General features: G+C 46.5%; 2 protein-coding genes and 1 long non-coding RNA gene across 7 annotated transcripts in view; 1 reads left to right on the top strand and 2 right to left on the bottom strand.

The window, feature by feature from the left end:
* The first annotated feature begins 126 nt into the window (after positions 1–126).
* rad51 (RAD51 recombinase) lies at positions 127–10,190 on the top strand. Of its 5 annotated transcripts, none has more exons than XM_023802269.2 (10): positions 127–196; positions 790–920; positions 1,015–1,152; positions 2,425–2,542; positions 3,710–3,801; positions 5,051–5,145; positions 8,062–8,175; positions 8,316–8,445; positions 9,323–9,444; positions 9,533–10,190. In XM_023802269.2, exons 2-10 carry the CDS (start codon positions 837–839, stop codon positions 9,654–9,656), a joined length of 1,017 nt encoding a protein of 338 aa, XP_023658037.1. In that variant the 5' UTR covers positions 127–196; positions 790–836; the 3' UTR covers positions 9,657–10,190. The 5 variants fall into 5 exon arrangements, with proteins under 5 accessions (XP_023658037.1, XP_023658034.1, XP_023658035.1 ...); XM_023802266.2 differs by having other exon boundaries at positions 140–212; XM_023802267.2 differs by having other exon boundaries at positions 155–274.
* On the bottom strand, positions 2,507–16,110 carry LOC111838874 (uncharacterized). The gene is made up of 6 exons (XR_011982568.1): positions 14,446–16,110; positions 13,773–13,942; positions 4,959–8,727; positions 3,683–3,854; positions 2,813–3,325; positions 2,507–2,623 (listed from the first exon to the last, which is right to left on the bottom strand). It is a non-coding gene; the product is annotated as an uncharacterized lncRNA (long non-coding RNA).
* Positions 16,111–16,251: 141 nt separating this feature from the next.
* rmdn3 (regulator of microtubule dynamics 3) overlaps positions 16,252–22,766 on the bottom strand; it is a 51,996-nt gene continuing 45,481 nt past the window's right edge. The window contains exons 12-13 of the mRNA XM_023802264.2: positions 16,431–16,495; positions 16,252–16,309 (exon numbers count right to left, since the gene is read on the bottom strand). Coding sequence (XP_023658032.2) covers positions 16,460–16,495 — 36 coding nt within the window. The 3' untranslated portion in view covers positions 16,252–16,309; positions 16,431–16,459. The remainder of the gene's footprint in view (positions 16,310–16,430; positions 16,496–22,766) is intronic.

Genomic DNA, 22,766 nt, shown 5'->3' with positions numbered 1-22,766 from the left:
AGAAATACATAAGTGGTGATGCAACTTTAAGATACCTGGACCAAAACACTCGGATTATCGCCGCTCCGATGATGGCGAGCAACAGAACGGCGCAGGCCTTGAGAGCCGAAAATTATGCCACTGCACCTTTAAGACGCTGCCGACGTCACGACGTTTCTATATACGTCGTCAGGCGGGAAGTTCGGTGTCGGAGACTGTAAGTGAGAAGTGAGGTTTGTATCGCAACAATATCTTTAAACGGCGAAGTTCTTCACATCCACGAAAAATAGACTAAGTAAGATTTTAGGATGTGTATTCTCGAATTACACACAACTGACAGATAAGCGCGTTGCCGGTTAAGGTGTTTTTGTTACGTGTAGCGCGCTAGCTAACGAAAACTGCTTAGATGTGGTTATGCAGCATCGTAAAGGCGATTAGACTGATTAATAGGTTATGCCATTTAGATATTTGAAACGCCTTTAGGTTGAGGTTTGTCTACCTCAACCTCAAATCTAAATATTTATTCGGCTAAAAACGTAGTGCTTTAGTCCTTGGTGAATTAGGGTGTCAGACGATTACGGTCATTAATTTAGTTGATCAGAAGATATTGACCTGTTGGGAAGGAAACCGCTAACCGTTCTTAGATTCGGAGCTCTAATATTCTCATTGTTTCAGAAAATCTTAGAAGGACACGGTTTTACATCAAGAGCAGTGACTTTTTCGTACACTAGAGGGCCCTTCCCTTATGCACTGGTGTGATGTCTCTGTATTCAGTTGAAATTAATGTTGACTCTCTCTTTTGAGACACAGCATCACTTTAGGTCATTGGTCAGACCTGCGGAGCCCTTTCGTCCAGGATGGCAATGCGGTGCGAGACCAGAGTTGAGACGGAGGCTGAGGAGGAGGAGAATTTTGGGCCTCAGCCTCTTTGCCGACTTGAGGTACCATCCCTGACTTCTGGTCACTAGGTCCCAGTCAGAGTCCGTCCCCACATCCACCCAGTTTACATGAACCTCTCCCCTTTCTCCCACTCAGCAATGCGGAATCAGCGCCAGTGACATCAAGAAGCTGGAGGATGCCGGATTCCACACGGTGGAGGCTGTGGCGTACGCCCCCAAGAAGGAGCTGCTCAACATCAAGGGAATCAGTGAAGCCAAGGCAGAGAAAGTCCTGGTGAGCAGGATGGGCTGGGGTAGCGGTGCCTGCATGCAGAGCCGTGCCTCCTCTGCTCCTGCATGCAGAGCCGTGCCTCCTCTGCTCCTGCATGCAGAGCCGTGCCTCCTCTGCTCCTGCATGCAGAGCCGTGCCTCCTCTGCTCCTGCATGCAGAGCCGTGCCTCCTCTGCTCCTGCATGCCAACCTGTTGAGTTGCACCGATTGCAGTTTTCTTGGCCAATTCCCTTTTTCTTTTTTTTTTGCAAGTATGACCTGCCAATAATGATTCTCTTTCTAAGAACTAAAATCAACTTTTATTCAATGCACTACTATATCGATTACAAAAGTAATTGCTAAACTTTACAATTTCCCCCAGCTGCACTGTTACAGGATCTTGTCTCACTTTAGTCTCAAGATAAAGTGCTCAGTGACTGGAAAGAGGTACATATAGCACTTAACTGAAAATGAGTTGCTGTAAATCCAACTTTATCTGACGTATTTTACTTTACCAAACAAGAGCAGGTACAACAAATTTAAATAACTAAATAAATTTCAATATGTTTCCAATATGTTTAAATTCTCTTCTTTTACTGGTCTTAAAAAAAGTTCATAGGTTACAAACCTCCAAATAAACCTGAAGTGTACTATACTCTTCCAAATAATAATAGCTGCAGGGTAATATTATTAATACCAACACTGGTTATGCACCAATTCGCAAATAACCTTAACTAGCTTTGCAGTTTTAATGATTATTCCTTTTTAAGATTACCTAATATATATTAACCCTTTCAGGCTCAAATTGAGTTTTTGTTGCTAAAGGACAACCAAGACCTGCAGTGGTACTTTTGAGTAAAAAAAAACTCATAAAATATGTATCTGGGGTAATAAGGTAGTTAGTTTTTAACTGTTGCAAATCAGCAACGCCTGCTTTGAGAGGGTTAAAAAATCACTTTAAAGTTTATCTCTGATGTTTCACCACATTTTCGTGGTGGTTCCCCATGCGGAGACCTTTGGCTTCACATGTATTACAAATTGCAAGCTTTGTGTCACGTTTACTCACAGTGAAGAACTTCCACACTAACAGCATTGGCTGTGAGTATGCATGCGGCTGTGAGGCTATTGCCTGCGGCGCTGTGCGTATGACGTGTGGAGCATGCGTGAAACGGACCGGCCGGTCTCCAGTCCAGGCCAAGTATGCTGAAAAATGGCTGATTATTCGGTGCATCTCTACCAACCTGCCATGCTTTTGTTTTCTAACCATACCCCCACCCCTCCAATGGTCTGACCCAAGGCAGAGGCAGCAAGGCTGGTGCCCATGGGCTTCACCACGGCCACGGAGTTCCACCAGCGCAGAGCTGAAATCATTCAGATCTCCACAGGCTCCAAAGAGCTGGACAAGCTGCTGCAAGGTGAATATGGGAATCAGATCCCTCTGCTCACATGGCCGCCCAGAAAGCCAGGAGGTCTCACAGTCAAACCCGTCTGGTCAGCTGTGGTAGAAGGTGGATGAATGCATGAATTTAAAATGTAAATCAGTAATAGTTTGCTGCAAGTATTGGTAAACTGCTGAGCAGCTTTAAATTTATTTATGCGAGTCCAGTCATGAGGGCTGAGGCCCCTGTCTGGGACTGACTGTCGCTCCCCTTCCTGTGGCCCCCACAGCCGCCCGTCACTCGCACCTGTTTTCTGTGAAACGCCTCGCTTTCTCATTTGCCATCATGTTAACCATCTGCTGATGTCGGATTGAGATTTTTGCGTGTGACAGGACAATGGCACAAGTCATCCTTTCCCGCAGGCATTGATGTGGATCTCTGAGTGATGACACATCTTGTAATTTGTGTTCTTCCGTGCAGTCTGGATTTTTATATATATAAAACTCAGCTCTAGGAAAGAGGGAAAAAAAACAGGATGTTGTCTGGGTACGATCCAGGGACAAACCCATGTTTATGCCTTGGTGGGGTTCTTCAGCTTAAAAATAATTTGTGGTGAGATAATCACTGGCATGCCATGTCAGGATGTCATCTCAGAGAGGTTGCATAGGGATTCGGTCCCCGGAAGCTTAGAGGGGAGTCTGCACGTCGCACAGCTCTCCTGTCAGCTCTTCGACGCTCTGCCTGGTTCGTCACTCCTTGATCGTGACTTCCATCCCAGAATCCCCCTTTCCACAACCACGTTTAGGGCTGCCCAGGAATCTGGGCAACACAAACAAAGCTTTTGTCATCTGTCTTCACGTAACCACCTAACTAGAAAAATATTATGTAAAGTCTGCCAAAACTGTAAATATGTTGTGTAACAATGAAATGGGCTGTCACTATGGAGTCTATTTCAGCAGTAAACCAGATGTTGCACAGGATATATTGTTCGTATCAGGTTCTCAATGTTATGAGGTATTGCGTAATACAAAATAAAACTTGATATATATTGCAATGGATGAATCTTGTACTTCCAACATGTGGAATTAGGAAATAATACAGCATCTATTAGTTTGTAGTAAAGGTACATTGGTGAATGGTATTATTTTGGTGTCGGCTGCCTGTGATAGGCCTCACCTCTGCTAAGGTGCGTGTTCTACTCAGGTGGGATCGAGACGGGCTCCATCACAGAGATGTTCGGCGAGTTTCGCACGGGGAAGACACAGCTCTGCCACACTTTGGCGGTGACTTGTCAGGTATGCCAATCTTGCTGCCAGCCTCGGCTCTCAGACGCCATCTGTAGCCTTGGCTACACAAAGCATTATAATAATAATGAATAAACAATGAAACGTTTTCCTTTCTTTGACAGTTTTTAGCAGTTGCACTTTAACGTCTTTGCTTGTTAGGTATGCATCACGAATAATTAAGGGTTACATTCTGTCCAATAAGATGTCAGGCAACTTGGGTGGTATACGATCATATACACTGTATATGCTTAAACGGCCAAGATACTTCATATAAGAGAGAGAGTACACATTAACGATAAATTACAGAAAATACATAATCACTTAACATTTATTATCGTTATCAGCTATTATGGTTGTTGTAAGTTAGACATGTATTGTACCATTATAGAGCTGGCAGGGCGGTCGCTTTACACCAGCTACACATGGTGCATTATGGGTATTATAAGTCAGCTATGTCCTGTACCGTTATACAGCTGGCAGGGCGGTCGCTTTATTTACACCAGCTACACATGGTGCATTATGGGTATTATAAGTCAGCTATGTCCTGTACCGTTATACAGCTGGCAGGGCGGTCGCTTTATTTACACCAGCTACATGTGGTGCATTATGGGTATTATAAGTCAGATACGTCGTGTACCGTTATACAGCTGGCAGGGCGGTCGCTTTATTTACACCAGCTACACATGGTGCATTATGGGTATTATAAGTCAGATACGTCGTGTACCGTTATACAGCTGGCAGGGCGGTCGCTTTATTTACACCAGCTACATGTGGTGCATTATGGGTATTATAAGTCAGATACGTCGTGTACCGTTATACAGCTGGCAGGGCGGTCGCTTTATTTACACCAGCTACATGTGGTGCATTATGGGTATTATAAGTCAGCTATGTCCTGTACCGTTATACAGCTGGCAGGGCGGTCGCTTTATTTACACCAGCTACATGTGGTGCATTATGGGTATTATAAGTCAGATACGTCGTGTACCGTTATACAGCTGGCAGGGCGGTCGCTTTATTTACACCAGCTACATGTGGTGCACTGCGGCCGCTTACGTCTGCTGCGTCCGTTAGCCGATCAGGATTTTTCAGCTCTAATCTTTTGGAACTTTGGACGTATTTGTGATTAGATGTTATGCAGAAGGTCGTTAAGCGATGCATTATTGTACCTGCTCCAGGATGCTAGAGCTGAATCACTTCTGGGATTTGACCCAGAAACCATTAGCTTTGAAGCTCAACACTGCTGTCTGTCTGTCCCCAGCTGCCTGTCGACCAAGGCGGGGGGGAGGGGAAGGCCATGTACATCGACACTGAGGGCACCTTCAGGCCGGAGAGACTCCTCGCAGTGGCAGAAAGGTAGGTGTGGTTTTCCTAGAGCGTCACTAGATATGTACATGATATTGTACATGGTACAAATGCCCAGTGGCTACCATGGCGTTATTCCTCACTTAGCTGTCACATGGTGAGTAATACTCTGGGACAGGATTCCAGCTGATAACTCGTATCACTGTATTACTGATGTAGCCGTAAGCTGTCTGTCCTCCTTAATGCCTGTCGCTCTCCGTTAGCCCCAAAATGCCACTCATGCACCTCAGGTTTCAAATGTGTATCTTTGGCTGAAAGCAATATCCCTTACATCCCAGGAAAGCCATTTCGAAACAGTGATATGAGCCTACCTTTGATCTGTGTTCCCTACATTCAGCTTGATTCCATTGCTACTGGAATCCGCCAGAATAAAGCTTAGCACGCCGAGCAGATACATTTCCCTGAGGCTGGAGGGTGTAAGGAGAAATAATTAAATTTGAGATATAATTCGAATAGTAATTGCTTCCAACCTGCTGTATGAAACCATAATTGTACAGTAGTGGTCTGGATGTTGGCCAGGAAGCAGTCCGGCATTGACCTCTGAAGTATCGCTGATGCCTCGTTTGTGAAAAGCCCACCCCCACCCACTTTGGATGTCGTGTCTATGGTCGCCCCCCCTGCTGGCCTCTTGGGGACATTGCTTGCTCAAGCATCATGTAAACAGTGTTCCATTTCTGGCTGCCCCAAATTTCCCCCCTGCCTTTTGAAGAGCTCCTTCAAGAAGCGCTTTGTGACTCCAGGGATCGATGTTTAGCTGTTATAAGTGCAGATCAGGGTCTGCAACTGATGAACCCCCGTTTCCTTTAAATAGTCCAAAACGCAGGGAATGTGACTTGAATCATTACACTGAGGGAGGGGGGCAGGTTTCAATCACCTACCTCGCTTCTTAATACTCCACTTCTGGTCATTGTCAGTGGTTTCATCTGACTGGTACCTTGAGGGCACTTGTGTGATGTTTGCATTGCAGACCAGAGTGGCAGATGGGGGGGGGGGCACCACTCCTCAGGTGGGTCAGCCTTGGCCCAGTGAAACAGAAATTGCTCCTGTGACCTGTGGAGTTCAGATTCCCTGTTCCTGAAAGCACATGCATCTGGGATAAATCTGATTAGTCTAATAGAATTAACAGCAAAAAGAAAAAAAGGTCCCTTGATTTGTTCCACAGGAGGGGTGGGGTGTTGATGTGTGCAGAACATTTATTTATGGGTAAGACTGATAAGCAGGAGGATACAACAGCGCTGTCGCTGATCAGTGATGACACTTTGAACATTTTCCCTTCCTACACAAAGAAGGAATTACAACGGGGGACGCCCAGACGGGAATTTTCTCCCCCTTTATGTCCTTCAGGCCTTACCCCCATTTCAACTCTGCTTCAAGTCAATTATTTCCAAGTTATTCGTTGGGGGGGTCGATGTGGGCCACTGGCTGCAGTAAAATCCGACCCAGGGCAACAGGCAGGGCAGTGGTTGCGTGACAGCAATGAGGGGGAGGGGCGCCCATATGTTTTAAATGGGGGTATGTTTCACTGCTCTGACCCCCAGATCGGTTGGTTGGACAAATACAGGGGTGTTCATTAAACCTGTGGATTTATGGGCCGCAGGTCGGACCAGTCGCAATGCTAGTTTCTGTGTTAGCGTTGATAAGAGACCGCTCTGTCCAGTGCAAGAGAGACGTACAGCACAGCGCAGTCGGGCTCTAGTTAAAAGGCTATAAAGCTACAAAAATCCTTCAGCAAATGCGCTATGCTGGCTGCTGCAGGAAAGGCTGGAGGAGATGCATGCACAGGATCCAAATGGTGCTGCGTGTGCGTGCATCCGTGTGTGCGTGCGGGTCCGGTGCTCATTAAGCATCTCAGTCGTCAGGATAAAAAAAGAAAAGGACTGTGTGGGGGTGGGTAGGGTAGGGGGCCACATAACGGATTAGACGGTAAGCGTGACCTACCATTTCACAGTCCTCCCCCCCCCCACGCTGAAGGCCCCCCATCTCACGGCATGCTGGTGTGATCCAAAGGCTCCAGCACCACTCGCTGGCTGCAGACCAGCTGGACTCAGCCAGTAACGGTGGAAACTCCGCGCTTTGGCTCAGAGCGTGCAGGCCTCACACTGATCCACGAAGGAATTCCGTCCTGGCCTTTTCACCACTTTCATTTATTTTCCCGGTTAATGTTCGCCTCCCGAAATATTTCCTGCTCTTACGAGAAGCGGAGCACGTAGAATAATAATGCCATGTGTGTGTGTAGCGTTTGAGTGTCATGCAGTGCGATTCGTGCAGAATAAAACGGGCACTGCACCGCACTGCATGTGGCTTTTCACCGCAGGCATCCACCTCCCTGCCTGCAATCTGACACTCTGCTCTTTCATCCTTAAGACTATCTGCCCATCTCCTCTCTTCCCCTGCCTTTTGGTGGTCTCTCTTTTGTTTTTGTAGTTGTTTTCCTTTTTAAAATCATCCCAAAAGCAGCCCCCTCTCTGAGCTTGTGGATTAATGCTGACCCGCTAATTCCCGCTTTAGTCTCCCACACTGAGGCCTCAGCGACAGTCACGGGTCCCCTGCCTCTAGCCTGGGTGTCACTACCCCTTTAAAATTTACACTCTGTTTTTAATAGCGTGTCTCTCCATACCAGACAGCCGCTGCTTGATCTCAGCATGGCGGTTTTCTGACTGCAGCGTCCGCATGTTGCCTCGTGTGTAACAACGATTTTCCTGACGCGAGGCTTTTCAGAGCATTTCATCAGCAGTGACTTCTGCGTTCCAGTTGCCTGCCTAGCTTTTCGCTAACTTCAGATCATAGGGGTTTAGGGCAGCTTGCAGCCTGCAGACGGCATTGGCTCGCGTGGTCACTGGCACTGCCTAGAATGCTAAATGTGTAAAACTGATCACGGTTGTTGGTTTTGTCCTTTTTCCCTATTAGGTATGGGCTGGTGGGGAGCGACGTCCTCGACAACGTCGCCTACGCCCGGGCATTCAACACAGACCACCAGACGCAGTTGCTGTACCAGGCCTCTGCCATGATGGCTGAGTCCAGGTGAGTGGCATGTGGGGGAGGGCGGCTGGGGGCCACCCCATCTGGGATCTGTCACCACCGCATCCCTGGTGAATATGCAATTTCTGGCCACACAGACCATGTCACATTCCCGCCTCTTTTCCTTTTCTTTTCCCCTCCAGGTATGCCCTGCTGATTGTGGACAGCGCTACCGCCCTCTACAGGACCGATTATTCCGGCAGGGGTGAGCTCTCAGCCAGGCAGGGCCACCTGGGCAGGTTCCTGCGCATGCTCCTGCGGCTGGCGGACGAGGTGAGCCGCCGTCGGCACCTGCTGTCGCGAGAGCAAACTTTTCCCTATCCGGCGAGGTGACAAAGCAGTTGGACCATAACAGCCTGGGCGATGGATTTAGGGGTCCTCTGAGAGGGGGCCGGAGACCAGATGCACGCCTCGTTCCGGGAGCAGGATGTGGCGTGCTGAGGCGCAGCACTGCCTAACCGCTGCTCGCATGTGGTGTTCCTGCAGACAGGCTCGAAGTGTAAGGGCTCTGTCATCGACAAATAAGCAAGCCCCTTCTCCGAAGAGCCCCAGGACCTGCAACAACAAATAAGGCAGCCTGTTAATACCACGCATATAAATGTCTGCTTTAAACAAGTTGCATTTCTCAGAAAGACAGAGTCGCCTCCCAAAAAGGCCCCTCGCTGCTCCTCCTCCTGCAGGACGTCGCGGGGCTCGGAGCTCCGAGGTTCTTCTAGGGCCACATGTGTGACCAGGCCTGGCCGCGGCCCAGGATCATCACCACCAGCCGTTTCATTAGCCGTGTTCGGCGAAATGCACTTTCTCAGAAATAGCCGTGGCCCGTTGACCCCGGAAGCGCAGGCCTCAGCCCGTCAGAGCGGCTCCCACCCCCTAGCTGAGCGATTGCATTAGCAGTCCGGGGCCCCCCCGCCCCCGTCCCGGGGAGGTGAGCGGTCGGTTTCGTGAGAATGTCAGCCGGCACATCTCCGGGCTCTCCCAGCTGATTTACTGCCCTCGGCTCCCGTCTCTCCTGCTCTCCGCTTTCATCCCTGCTTCTCACGTACTCCTCCGCACGCCTGCTTTCCAGCTTAGGCATTCGGCGTGGCCAGGCTGCTGTCCAGCAGAGCCGTGTTTAAGTTTCCTGTGTGTGCGTGTGTCTGATTCCTCGCAGTTTGGCGTCGCCGTGGTGATAACCAACCAGGTGGTCGCCCAGGTGGACGGGGCAGCGATGTTCTCGGCAGACCCCAAGAAACCCATTGGGGGCAACATCCTGGCTCACGCCTCCACCACCAGGTGTGTAGCCCCGTCTGCTCCTGGGGGACATGGAGACGTTCGCAACACAGGTAAACTTACCCATAGTCTCTTCTCTCATTCCTAACAGGTTGTACCTGCGCAAGGGCAGAGGAGAGACCAGGATCTGCAAGATCTATGACTCTCCGTGTCTCCCAGAGGCTGAGGCCATGTTCGCCATCAACGCAGATGGCGTGGGCGATGCCAAGGACTGAGGGCCATCCGTCCCCACGGCCTTAACAAGCGTCACGGCAACCGCGCTCAAGGAGACCTGACGTCTCGGATGGCGAAACATAAAATAACCACGAACTTTGATAGAAATGTAATATACGATGACTGCAGGTAGTAATTTGCACAGGGAAGGGAGGGGTTCCCGCGAAATAAATCTGCGGTCGCCCTCATTTGAAGGGAGGTTGGCTCGGGTCTGGCTCGGTGTCGTAAACTGACGGGAACATCCCGCCCCCCCCCCCCCCGTGCACCAGGCTGGCCCAAAGAACCGCGTGTGTCTGTGGGTTTTTATGTTGTACTGAGTGCAGCTCTCCAAGCCCTCGGCTGAGAGCTCTTTGATTTCCGCTGTGCTCTGCAGCCAGCCCCCTATTTCCGTTTCATCTACTTCTGTCTGGGTGGCTGCTGTACTCTTTGCTTTATCTGTCTGTGTCCTATATCACTGAGTTATTCTTGCCCCCGCATGTCATGTTTTAATTGTAATATACTAAAGGGGGGTCCATTAATAAAGAAATTAAATGGCAGTTCCTGTGTGTATGTGAATTGAATGGTTGGGTTGTTTGTATGTGGTGGGGGGGGGGGTATATGTAGCTGGAAATGCTGCCTGACTACATCTGATGACCAGCTGCCTTAGAAACAAAGAAAAGCACTAAAAATGAAATTCAAAGGAAAAGGGATCTTTGGGCAAAGTGTGTCCCTGACTGACTGCCATGTGGCCTGTGGATGTGGGACCAAGCCTGAAACCCCCTCCCCCCAATATGTGGGTCAGTTTTCACTCAGCCAGGCCTCCCAGACAATGCTTGCTTGTGGGGAGGGACAAATGTGCAGCGGAGATGTACAGCTACACATCTCCGCCGGGCTTCACCCACTGCAGGGAACTCTTCCAGAGCCCATGCTATGCCCCGTTTGGGGTCTGTTTGTCCCCCGCCAAGTCCACCAGTCCTGAGCTGGTGATTTAATGCAAACTCTGGTTTGGCCAGGCCTGCTGTGCTGTCTGCCTTGTGCCTGTGCTGCGCTCCTTCCAGTCCACCCCCAGGCACAGATGGAACATATAAATGGGGACGGAGTGTTTGTGTGGTGGTGCCTCCCCACCAGCGTGGAGAGGACGCTGTACCCGGGGTGCTGAGAGAGATTCAAGGAGCCTGTGGACTTTGCCTTTAAACTCCCAGTGACCTGACATGGGTGCTGTTCTCTGAGGCAGTCTGCAGGCGCAGTGTTCCCTCCAGGCCACACAGAGGCGCTCACACACTCGGGCCACCTTCTGGGGTAATTCCTCTGTCATGCCAGTACTGCCAGCGCAAAGGTCATCAGCATCCTCCTTGTGGACATGGGTTAGCTTATTTAACTCCCAGGGATATATCCGGCCTGTCTCTCCACATAAAAGAAGCCACTACACACTCCCCCGGCCAACTGGCAGGGACTTCTATGTCACTAATCCAGATATTGTCACCTGCTACTGTTACAGAGCAGTGATGTCTTTGTGCATATGCACAACGCTCCACACAGCAATCTAGGAAACAGCACAGGCACAGAATAACAGCACAGGAAGGGAACCAACAAAGCATGGAAGGGGTGGTTTAGGGAGGTCTGGGGTTTAGTGCAGGTGGTCTGCAGCAGCAGATGTGAGCATATGGAAGGCATTTAGCAAGCGGGACCCCAGAGGGAGCACGGGGGCCAAATATGACTGGTACTGCAGCCCCTTTCTCTCTGGGAATAAGACTGGGAAACGTACATGCCCCCCCGTATCTGGCAGGGGGTGTTTTTCTGGTTGCAGACTTTGTGGGTGTGACACAACGAGGTCATAATCATCTCTTCTTGGTACTGATGAAAGAAGGGGGAAAAAATCATACGAGGGTGTTTTCCTGCCCCCATCGTGGGTCAAACTCTTGGTCTCTCCTGACTTCCTCTTCCTGCACATCCCATGTCCCTCCGCTGGTCTCATTAGAGTTTTGCGCTCAGAGCATTTTTTTTATTCTTCTGCACATGCTGCCCTGAGCCCTGTGACCTTTTACACGTAATGTTTAAGTTACACACACATATTTAACGCAGAGGGGAAAAAAATCCTGTGTACAGAACGTCCAAAATGCAAATTACGTTCACGTGTGCGATGAGGCGGCTCCCAAAATGACACCTGAGCGGGGGCCTGTGCTCTGTGGGGGTAAAAGGGGCCCATTGTTCCCTCGCTTAATGATGTTTTCTCTGGTTTCTGCTCTGTGACTTATTACCCCCCCCCCCAGGGCCCCACAGGAGGGGGGCAATGAACTCCACGCTGCAGACCAGGAGCATTAAATCGGCAAGCGGACAGCCAGGACTCCAGCATACCTGCAGAGCCGCGCTCGCGCTTTATTAAAGGTCCGGGGGTGTTCAACTGGTGACACTGAGGCAACCCCCCCACAGGAAGTCTCGGCACCTAAGGACCGGTTCCGGGCCTTTGGCGTCACCATGGAAACACCTGTTTTTCTCATATAGCTCATGCAGTAATACCAAGGGGGTCACGTGGGGGTGCTTCTTGTCTCCCATGAGCTTTTACCTGTAACATCCACAGCAGACCAGAGACTAGCTGTCTTCATACCCCGCCCCCCCCCACCACCAATTACCCTGTTGCTGATCATCTCAGCCCTGCGACTCAGGGCAGATTTACGTTCCTACTGCACCCCTGGAGAGCCGGGCCGAGCTCCGAGCTGAGATTGCCCTCATGTCGGAAAAAGGAAAACCCTTTAATTCCTTTTCATTTTGTGCCTGCTATTTTCTGCGCTGAGAAACATGATGCCAGAGCGGGAAAGCCAGTGATGTGTAAAGCAGGCTCCTACACTATTTATATCCACTAAGTGGTCGGGACATTAACTGTCATTACCCCTCCTCTGCTTCCCTTTAGCATGGGGAGCTCAAAGACATTTCATTGGCTGGGTTGTGGGGGGGGGGGATCACTACAGTGTTACACCTAAAGCTTCAGGGACCACAGGATGAAGGATACACGCACAGCCAGTGGGCTTCCGGCCAGAAAACCACCCAAGATCAGCAGCTCTCTGTGGATGTGTGACCCAATATAGAGAACATGGGAGGGTTACACTGTGCCCCCCACATCAGCACATCCCACACACAGGCAAGCGTGGCAGGGGGGGAGGAAACGGCAACAGAGGCACAACAAACCAGCACCAATGAGGGGGGTCTTCCATTCATGAAAATATGGACTGGGCCCTCAGAGAAGCACAGTCTGCATGTTTGCTGGGAATCTGCCTCCACTGCATGTGCCCTTTGCAGCAGGGCAAGGATGGTGGGGGGGTACCTAGAAATTCTGGGTCCCCTAACAAAACGTCAACTTGGGTCCCCTTGCCCAATTTCATGTATAATCTGCCCCCCCTGAATCTGCCATCCATGCCCATCTGACTCCCCTGAGTATCCAGACTCTTCTCACCAAGGCGCCTAAATCCAAGCAGAGTAAGAGGCTGGGGCTATCTGTGTGAATATCACCCTGGAGGGGGCGCCATGAGATACGTCTGTGTGCAAATGAGATTCCTGATCCCCATTTCGTCCAGCGAGGCAGCAGGCCCACATTCCATCCTTCCACATCACGCTGCTTTTCCTGGCTCCGGAGTACGATCTGAAGCAGAGCTGTCGGCACCTCCTTCCGACACAAAGGCGGCACGCTGTGGGACGCTGGAAGCCATGTTACCTGCTCACTGTGTCTAGCCAACGTCAGCTTTCCTGAAAAGAGGCACAGACACAACCCCTGGAGCGGTAAACTGGAGGAGGGGGCACTCGTGCATTCATGTTCACCACAGCCGGAGCTTTCTGTGGGGGTCCACCTGATGGACTGGAACTGACAGGGCAGCAATCGTACCTATGATTAACAGGTAGTCAAAGAACTTTCTAGAAAGTTGTATTTACTGGGAATGTTCACCTGTCACCAATCAGCACACTAAAAGCTGAGCACATTGTCTGTCATTGCATATCCCCAGGGAACTTAAAGGCACTACTTTAATGTGAATGTTAACGGCCAGTATTGGTCATTTGTTCAGAGAATAGAAAGTCCAAATTATCATTATATTACTAACAACAATATAATCCAAGACAAACATGGTTTTGGCTATTTAATACAGTCTCACCTAATCTTTGTTCAGCACAAAGCTCAGTTAATAATCTTTGGGATACTGATAGATGTTACTCTTCTGCCCTCAGAAGATAATGAAAGGACTTCATCAGGACATGTTTATGACGAAGACGGGCAGGGCTGGCCTGGGGCCAACATGACACCCGCAACCACTAAGTGCAGCAGCTGGAGGAGGAGAAGAAAATAAATAAGGAAACGGGACTGGTGTTTTGGGGGAGATCAGGCAATGGAATATTCAGAGTTTCAGGCATCACTCTGGGATTCCATGACCCAAACAAAGCAGAACACAGCAATTCACACATTCAGCAGAGAAAGTAAGGCATATGAAATACATTAGGACTGGAAAACTCTGTGGGCATTAGAATTTTTATAATATAACACATGCATCATTCTAAGAAATTCAAATATTAGTTACATTTACACTACTGACCCAGCACATCATCACGCAGTAGCCTAAGGCAGATCTGTACAACGGACCACAAAACGTGAAACCTGCAATGTTAGAACACTACCGTCTTAAGTGAGGAAAATGACAAGTCAATTACATAACAACATTTTTATTTAGTTACCCACAGGACAGAAACACCAGCAGCAACAACATTTGTCTAAAATGTGGCATGAATTTAAACTATCAGACAATTGCCATTAGACAGCTGAGACAGGCTTACCTGCTCTTACCGCATGGCGGGGAAAAGGTGACGATCCACTTAGAGGCTCACAAGACAAGGAATTTATTAGTTAACAGAAACAACAAAAGGAAAACCACCAAAATAAAGGGACCACAAGGAGTCAGAACTAAATGGCAAAATAACAACAGGGAACCATAAATCACACAGGAAACTAGGCAACAAAGGGAGCAGGAACTAAAAAAAAAAAAACCAAGAAGAGACAATACACAGTAACATGGGCACAATGACTGACTAGGAAATTAACAAAGGCAGGCACATAAATACACTGATAATAAGACTAACAAAGGGCAGGTGTGAATCCTCAAAAACAACCAATCAACAGCTGCACAGGGCAAGAAGACACAGGTGACGCGACTAACACTAATGAACACAGAACTAAGGAACTAAACACCTGAAACTAAAGAAACACAGGGAAATATTACACTAGGAAAATAAACAAGAAAACAAAGTGCAACATAAAACTAGAACAGAACACAAGGAGTGCAAACCTAAAACGGGAAACTCAAAAGGAAACAAAACACTGGGGAACAGAAACTCAAATACAAAGAAAGAGATGAAGCTGGTCATTAGCCAGCCTCAAACCCATGACTGGGGACTGCAGTCCCTAAGCCACAGACACAACACATTGAGCCATGCAGCAGGCCGGTGAATAGGGAGAGCACACTGGGACTGAAGGACAAGAGACAGGGTGGAGGATAGGATGGCCAGCAGCACCTGCTGGCCAAACGGGGAGGAGACACGAAGCGCAGGGTTGGACAGGCGCTGACCCTGACACGTGCATAAAATAGCTTAAAACGCAGACATCATGCCATCAAATGCTGCCTTCAGATTAGGCTACATCTAACTATGCTGGCGCAGTACAGTCATGCACATAAACCAGTAACGTAGTTGTTTATTATCATTATGAAGTATCATGCGCTGTAAAATACTGCATGTGCTATACCTTTATACAACTGGCAGCACAGTAGGTTTGTTTACACCAGCATCACCACAAACACATGAGTGAATCACTGCACTATGACATCATAGATGATAGGAATTTTTCAGCTCCGTTATAATCTTATTGGACCACCGTCGTATACGCAGTCTGTCTTTACCTGAAATGTCATTATGGCACGCGTGACTGGATTTCATTTCCCATACCATCATACAGTCCATACATCATACCATAATATATGGTATTTTGATGGTATTTTCCAAAGCAAGCTATTTATTCACCTAGCAGGGGCGAGGGAAGTGCTTGGAGGGGGACTAGTTTCAGCCATTTCGGCTAGCTCAGTTAATTTATGGTAATCTGCCCCTAGTGGCAGGTCCCATAACAAGGGTGATTACGTAACACAAAAATGAGGAGTGGTTGCCTACCTTAAATCTTCAAAAATCTGAAAGTCGAACATCATTTCTGTCATCCAATATGTAAATATTTTTAAAGTTCAAATTTAATTTGAATAACAAAACTCAACCTCCCAGCACTAAAACATATGATCAATATGAATAATCCCAGCCATCTGGCCCTCCCAGTTTAGCTGGGGTCACGCCCTTCCCCCCCCGAAGATTCAACACCAGGTTACTACCTCAGCTAATACTAAAGTGCAAAAGCTCCTCTTTTTCCACGCTTCTCACTCTGTCACTGAGCCTCTCCATGTTCAGTCCTCCATTATCAACCCCCCCCCCTCCCGTTGTTGTGTGACATGGCAGTGGGTTTCACAATTCTTTGACAGCCCCAGGCTCAGACCACGTCTCACATGTTTCAAGGCAAGATGTCTTCTACGAACCGGCCACTCACATGCCATTTCTCACGCGATTGGATCCCCTTCCCAACCCAGATTTCCGCATGCATTCGCTTCTGGAAAAAAAAAAAATCTGTCATTGTTTCTAAAATGATTCAGATGTGATTTATCAGCTAACCTGGTCGACCTGCTGCAACGGCAGAGGCAGCAAGGCAGGGGTGAAAGAGGCATACATACCTTTATAATTTATGACCCTCTCCACTTGCTTAGATGAGACAGACTCTAAGCCCACGCTGAAAAACCTACAAGGGAAAGAGATTCAGCAAATGAATCACTGCGTCAGTGCAGCGATGCCTCGTCCATCACAATAAAGATGGGAAACAGAGAGCAGGTCTGATGCTGCTGATCAAGGAAGAAGCAAATTAGGAAATTAAGGGAAATGATCTATCAAATCTCATCTCCGAACACAGCGCTGAGTGCTGCTGCCAGACCAGAGGCGAGTGCAATCTGAGAGAATCCAGTTACAGGCATGCCTCAGACACAGAAAGCCGTGCCTTCCAACGTGACCAGCAGAAACATCTTGCAAAGGATGTCAGAGAGCACGAACAGGGGAGAACATGCTCTCACAACATGCCAGAAAAGAAGATTCCAGCAACAGTTCATGCGAAAAATATCACTCTTCGTGTTTGTGGCATAGGATGCCCAAACACCAAAACCACACAACAAGAAATGAAGAGTAATTTTCTTTTGTTGGAATCAGGATCTTGGTATGTGGCGGTTTTGAATATTGTCACAGTATTGTCTAGGTGGCTGCCTCTTTCTACAATACCAGTCACTGATGAGGACAGGTGTTGGGGTGTCCCTCTGTTCCAGTGTTAAAGAGAGATGCCCTGTTTGGCAGGACATCATCGGAAATATCTGGGAGAGCTTTTCACGACTTCCAGTACAGACCGGTAACTAAGGGCCATTCCATGGTGTGAAGTCAGGTCAAAAGAAAGAAGGCCTGGTTTATTCAAAGCAGAATTTCCACTGGATATGAGACAGGGTGTCTGGGGATGAAAAGGAATCAGTTAATGGCTGGAATTTATTTCAAACACGACTCAACACAGAGGAATATAGGGGGATTTGGTGTCTATAAGCAGGACTTCCTTTGAGGTAGTGATGGAGTGCATGGAACCAGCAATCAGTCATATGTCTGCCAGCCTGACATCTTACAGGAAACTGGCAGAAAAAAACGTCCCATCCTGAAAGTAGAGAGCGAGGATACAAGTGGTCTGCATCACTCCTTGTTTCACTAATGCCGAAATATATGCCCAGATGGCCACTGTTTGGCGTGAAGTAGAAGGGAGATTAAAGACAGCAGCTGATGAGCACGATATTTCTCAAAGTGAGCACTGGTGTTTCATGTAATGACTTAAAAGCACGACCTAAGAGACACTATCAAAGCGAAACCCCGGCACACACGCGACTACCCGCCTCCCACCCCTCATCACGCACATAAGACAGACGAGTCAAGCAGATTGTGAGCAGGCTTAAAACATCAGGCGAGACAAAACACCAGACATCAATGAACGTTTTCCCCGTGAAAAACAAACAGAGGAAACATTTGATATTTTTTCCAGAAAAAGGATTCTGTTAAGTGACCTACCCGGAAAACTGTTTCTTAATGCTAAGAATTCAGTTATAATTCAAATGTTTATCACACTAAAAAAGAAAGCAAGCACCGCCACTGTGAATACAAATGTTTCCTTTAAGCATTATTGTGTTAAAAACAATTAAATAAACTCTCGGCAACGTCTAGAAATAAGCCTTCACCGGCAGTGGCAAATGGAAAGTACTGTACGACCGATTTTTAACCCGGTTTCACTTGTAGGTTACCGAATGACACCGATCGCACGAAGGTGCAAGCTGGAGAGATTCACGGAACATTATCCGCCCAGTCGGACATTTTCAGCAATTAATGGCTTCGTGAGTTCGTACTGTCAAAGGTGGTCTTCTGCAGTCTCCCACCTGCAAGGACCGATAGACTGAACGGGCAGTACTGAAGGGACACGGTCAAACGCTGGCAAACAAGACCGTATAAATTATTCTTAAACCCAAAGCCTTTCGTTTCGTGATTCGATGCTACTATAGTAGAATAGATAGTAGAATAGCGTGAATGGATGGTGCATTAGATTTTCTGATGCGTTCTTGGATTTATGCTGGCGTGTGTTCATTATATTTTAGACGGTGGAAAAAAAGCTTTACTGCTGTATCGTGGGCTGCAGCAAGTCCGTAGGGAACGTAGTGTGTTAGTAATAGATACTCAACACAGTCATCCCCGAATTCTGCTGTTTGCAGAGTTAGACCTAACGCTAATTTATAAGCGATACATTGCAGGTTGAATGAAAGTTGGCAACTGACCGGAGGAAATCGCAATGGCATGAAACCAAAAATAACCCGTTATTAACCTAGTCATGCCCTTAACTTTTGCTCGCGATTTTCGTCACTGAACAAACGGACATCTATCTTAATTTGCCAGGAATATATATCATCCCTGTGGGAACTGTCAGTAAATACACCTCATGCACACATTTTTAACTGTATTAAATTAAAACTCGTCATATTTTACAGATATTCCTTGCTCTGCCTTATCTACACAGAATAAATCCACTTAAAAAGTGCACTTTTAACTAAAAAATGAAACCACCACCAAACTATTTAATTTATAATCACGCAATAACTACATTTCAAATATCAGTCACAAAAGGCAGAATTTTAAATCGCTTATGCTCCCTTTTTGTAAAACTACGTTTTATAGACCTACGATAAGCTTAAAATTTATATGTAGGCTATACACACACTCACACATATAAACATATATTAGGGTTATATATGTAGGCCTACGTGTGTGTGTCTGTGTGTGTTTGGTAAATAAAGACAAAAATGTTAAATTTCATGCAATTTGCACTTAAAACGTTAAAAAGGTTACACCTTTACCAAGCCGTTTATATAACAATTCAAATTAATCGTATAGATTGCTTTTTTCTACAAAGGATAGCGTTTGGTCAATTGCTTACTAATAAATATAAAGCGAATTCATCCACGGTAAACAGTGGTTTCATATGGCTTGTGCTGTTCTCTGTGCTTCAGGGGTAATTTACGTGCACCTGGATGGATGGATGGATGGATGGATGGCCGGTGAACGCCGCGTAGAGTACGAAACAGAATACCGTTACGCGAGGAAGGCTCCCGAGGTGGAGAGCGCGTAACTAAGTGTGCCCAAATTGGTCCGTCAGCCAGCTCCAGATGAGCCAACTAAAATGAAAGCGGGGTCATCTGGAAGCCATTTCTACTAGTTCCCCCCCCGCTCCTTCACATTTTAATCTCTTAGTACAATCTCCACCCCCACTCCCTGGGGAAGCCAGACCTCGGTGACCATGATCCACGCACGCGAAGCTCCAATGGCACGCAAGCTCATCCCAGGTTCACTGCTTAGCACGCAAAAATGAAATAATAGGAAAGGAAATAAAAGCAGTTTGTAATGTATGTACCGTCTTATTTAATGTGTGTATAGCCAAAATGTGGCATGTAGATATTTTAAGGATGTGTACGATTAAGAACTGCACCTTTTCCCGAAACGGCGATTTTTGAAATTCTAAGTTAAATTTCTTAACTAAAAATAAAGCTATTCATAAGTACAGAATTATACATTGTAGCCCATATAAAATATATATAAAAAATAATTACTAAGTAATCTTTGCAGATAAATATTTAAAAATAAAACTAGTCTCCACAACTGCGTTATCTTTTCAGTTTGTTTCGTGTCAAGTGTGTTTTTTCTTAAATTTATGTTCAAAATCTGAATGTATGAACTAAAATACCATAATTAATTTAATTTTACGACCACTTTTGTTCAACAATTCCCCCCTTATGTAATAAATGAGGAGCTTCACATTTGTGGTTAAATCACGACATTTTTAATAGCCCCAGTTCGTTGTTTTTGTTTGATTTATTGTCCAAAAATACTTTCAATAAAAATTATCAGTAAAAAAAATAATGTAGGCCTAATGCAAGGTAAAATGTCAATATTGAAGCTTTAAGCCTGTACAGTGAATTATTTTTTCCGTTCAAAATGAGAACGGTTTAATCTTTTGCCATTCACAACATCCAAAAAATAGTACTAGACGAGACTGTTTATTCTTCAATGCAACATTAGGCCTAATTTGCCAGGTTGCCATCTCCGTGGGGCCGATTAATCTGATAAACAGATTGAGGCTTGTACGATAACAAGTTACTTTACAATTATTTTGCACGTAAATGCGCGCCTATTGTGTATTCGGGAGTTCAAAGGAAAGTGCTCCCTGAAAGTAATGTGAAAAGCGGCTAATATAAGTATATTTATTTATTTTTTTAAATAAAATTAAGCATTCACGCCCGTTTTACAATTAAACGTGCAGAATGGCTAAAAGCTATAAAAATCAAATTGGCCAATCAAATGTTAATCAAAATGTTACCTAAAATATAATCACGCGGAAGTTATATAGGATAAATAGTGGTAGCCTATAGTAAGTATTCGAAAGCATTCAAGCTTCAGGAAGACGCAAAAGACATCAGTGTTATTATTACGATACGTAGGCCTATTATGTCTGAAAGACGACGTCACAGCTCATATAACACACTCTAGCAGACCGTCCCCCAACCCCACCAGCAGAATGCATTTCGTGATACGGTACTAAAATATCTTAAACGAAGCAAATAAACTAGATCATTTGCTCCGGAAGACCAAGTTTATTTGATTTAATGGCGTTGTGCTCAAGCTTTGATTTGCGCTCCTATGAACAGTTTAGCAGGTTAGGTAAACAGGCGCGGCGCGAGGCGGGACGGCCGGGAATCTAACGCGGCCCCCAGACCAGAAGCGCGTTTGCAGTGCGGTGATCTTAATCAAACCGTAGCCGTAACAAACGCAGGCAGCCCAGAAGCTTAGCTTAACAAAAATAAATCACTTAAAAGCCATCTATTTGATATTCTCCGCATATGCCATGAATGTCGTTTAATATAAATGTAACATTCATGCAACTTAATTTAGGTTTAGCCAGCATCTATTTTACATAAATGCAGAAAAAATTTATATATTTTTTATTTGGAAACATTTTAACGGATATTTTAGAGGGCTTATTTCCATTTTTATAAGATAAACATCCTATCGCAGCACCACAATCACAGTCTCCCAGTAAAAATAACTGATTTAAAGCGAACTATATCAGCAAATGTCCGGAATCTCATATATTTAACAACTATAATGGTCGTTTAGAAACCCCAGGTTCATGCCAAATCGTAAATTTCGCATTTCATTGCAGTATGTTCTTGGCTGATAATAGGAAGACATCCACAGTCCCCCAAGAACATATCATGTTGTCCAAGCAGTTTGACTTTACTAAAAATGTCAGGTCATGTTCCGTTACAGAGATATGTGATTATGTCTGTGCCCAGACGATCTGGCAACTCCGTTTCTGTTGCCCGGCTGCTGGAGATCCCACCCTTACAAGTCCAAGCCCCTGAAACCTGGAGTCAGGCAGAGTTCATGGTGCTGCAGTCCTCAGAAATCTGGCCAAAAGCATGCAGGGAATAGACAAATAAATAATAAAGACTGGTCAATAATTCATGTATGTACTGCTGGCAACCTTTGCGTGGTTTCGCATCGGACGTGAGCAAGCGGAGAGGAATGTGGCTGGCGCAAATGCCAACCCCCCCCCCCCCTCTTCTGGTTCTCCCAGGGGCGTGTAGCTCGGGGGAGGGAGTGCTGGACTTTAATGAAGTTGGACCGATGAGAGGGGAGACGGACCGCTCATCGCGTGTAAACGGTTATAGGCTGCGTGATCAGCCTGATGAGCAAGTGAAAGCCAGTCCATATAAGTAACAGCATTAAACACAGCCATACTGGGGAGACACTTATTCCAGTAATGAAGAGTTATAAAACTGGGGATGAAAATGATCAAAAAGTATCAATATATATATAAAAATATATATATATATAAAATAATACCTACAGACCAATACAGCGAAGCAATGATTACCAGCTTTAAGCCACTTCCTTTCGAGTTCCCGCACCTTAAAACACGGAACATGGGTATAAAGCTTGTTGTGCAGCAGGGAGTTAAGCTCTGGATGGGACTGAATGGATGGGAATTTAGGCCCCATTCATCAAAGTAGTGAGGACCGGCCTGTCTGTCAGAAGATGGGGTATCCAACATGGGGTACTAGAGAGCCATTCTGAATAACATCCTGGTTCTACATTAATCATCATATTTTATGTGGTAACTATTTAATTTAATTATTTAGCTATTTAATATTTGGACTACCATCTGGGAACTATCCAGCTTTTAATCACTTGTCCAGTACAGGGTCGTGGAATTAAAAAGTGCAAAAAATAAGCTCAAGTGAACGACGGATGGAAGAATCTTTTTTTAAGGACGGGAAGATTTGCAGAACAGGGACAAGAGGCTTGTGATATTTCTGAGTGACTGGCTGTGTTACATTCCATGCTGGTGCTTGGATTGAATGGGGCCCTTCAAGGTCAAGACCCTGAGTGTT

The sequence above is a fragment of the Paramormyrops kingsleyae genome, chromosome 14 (assembly GCF_048594095.1).
Source record: "Paramormyrops kingsleyae isolate MSU_618 chromosome 14, PKINGS_0.4, whole genome shotgun sequence".
Taxonomy (NCBI): Eukaryota; Metazoa; Chordata; class Actinopteri; order Osteoglossiformes; family Mormyridae; genus Paramormyrops; species Paramormyrops kingsleyae.
The sequence above is the reverse complement of the archived record's forward strand: the minus strand, read 5'-3'. Positions and strand labels throughout refer to the sequence as shown.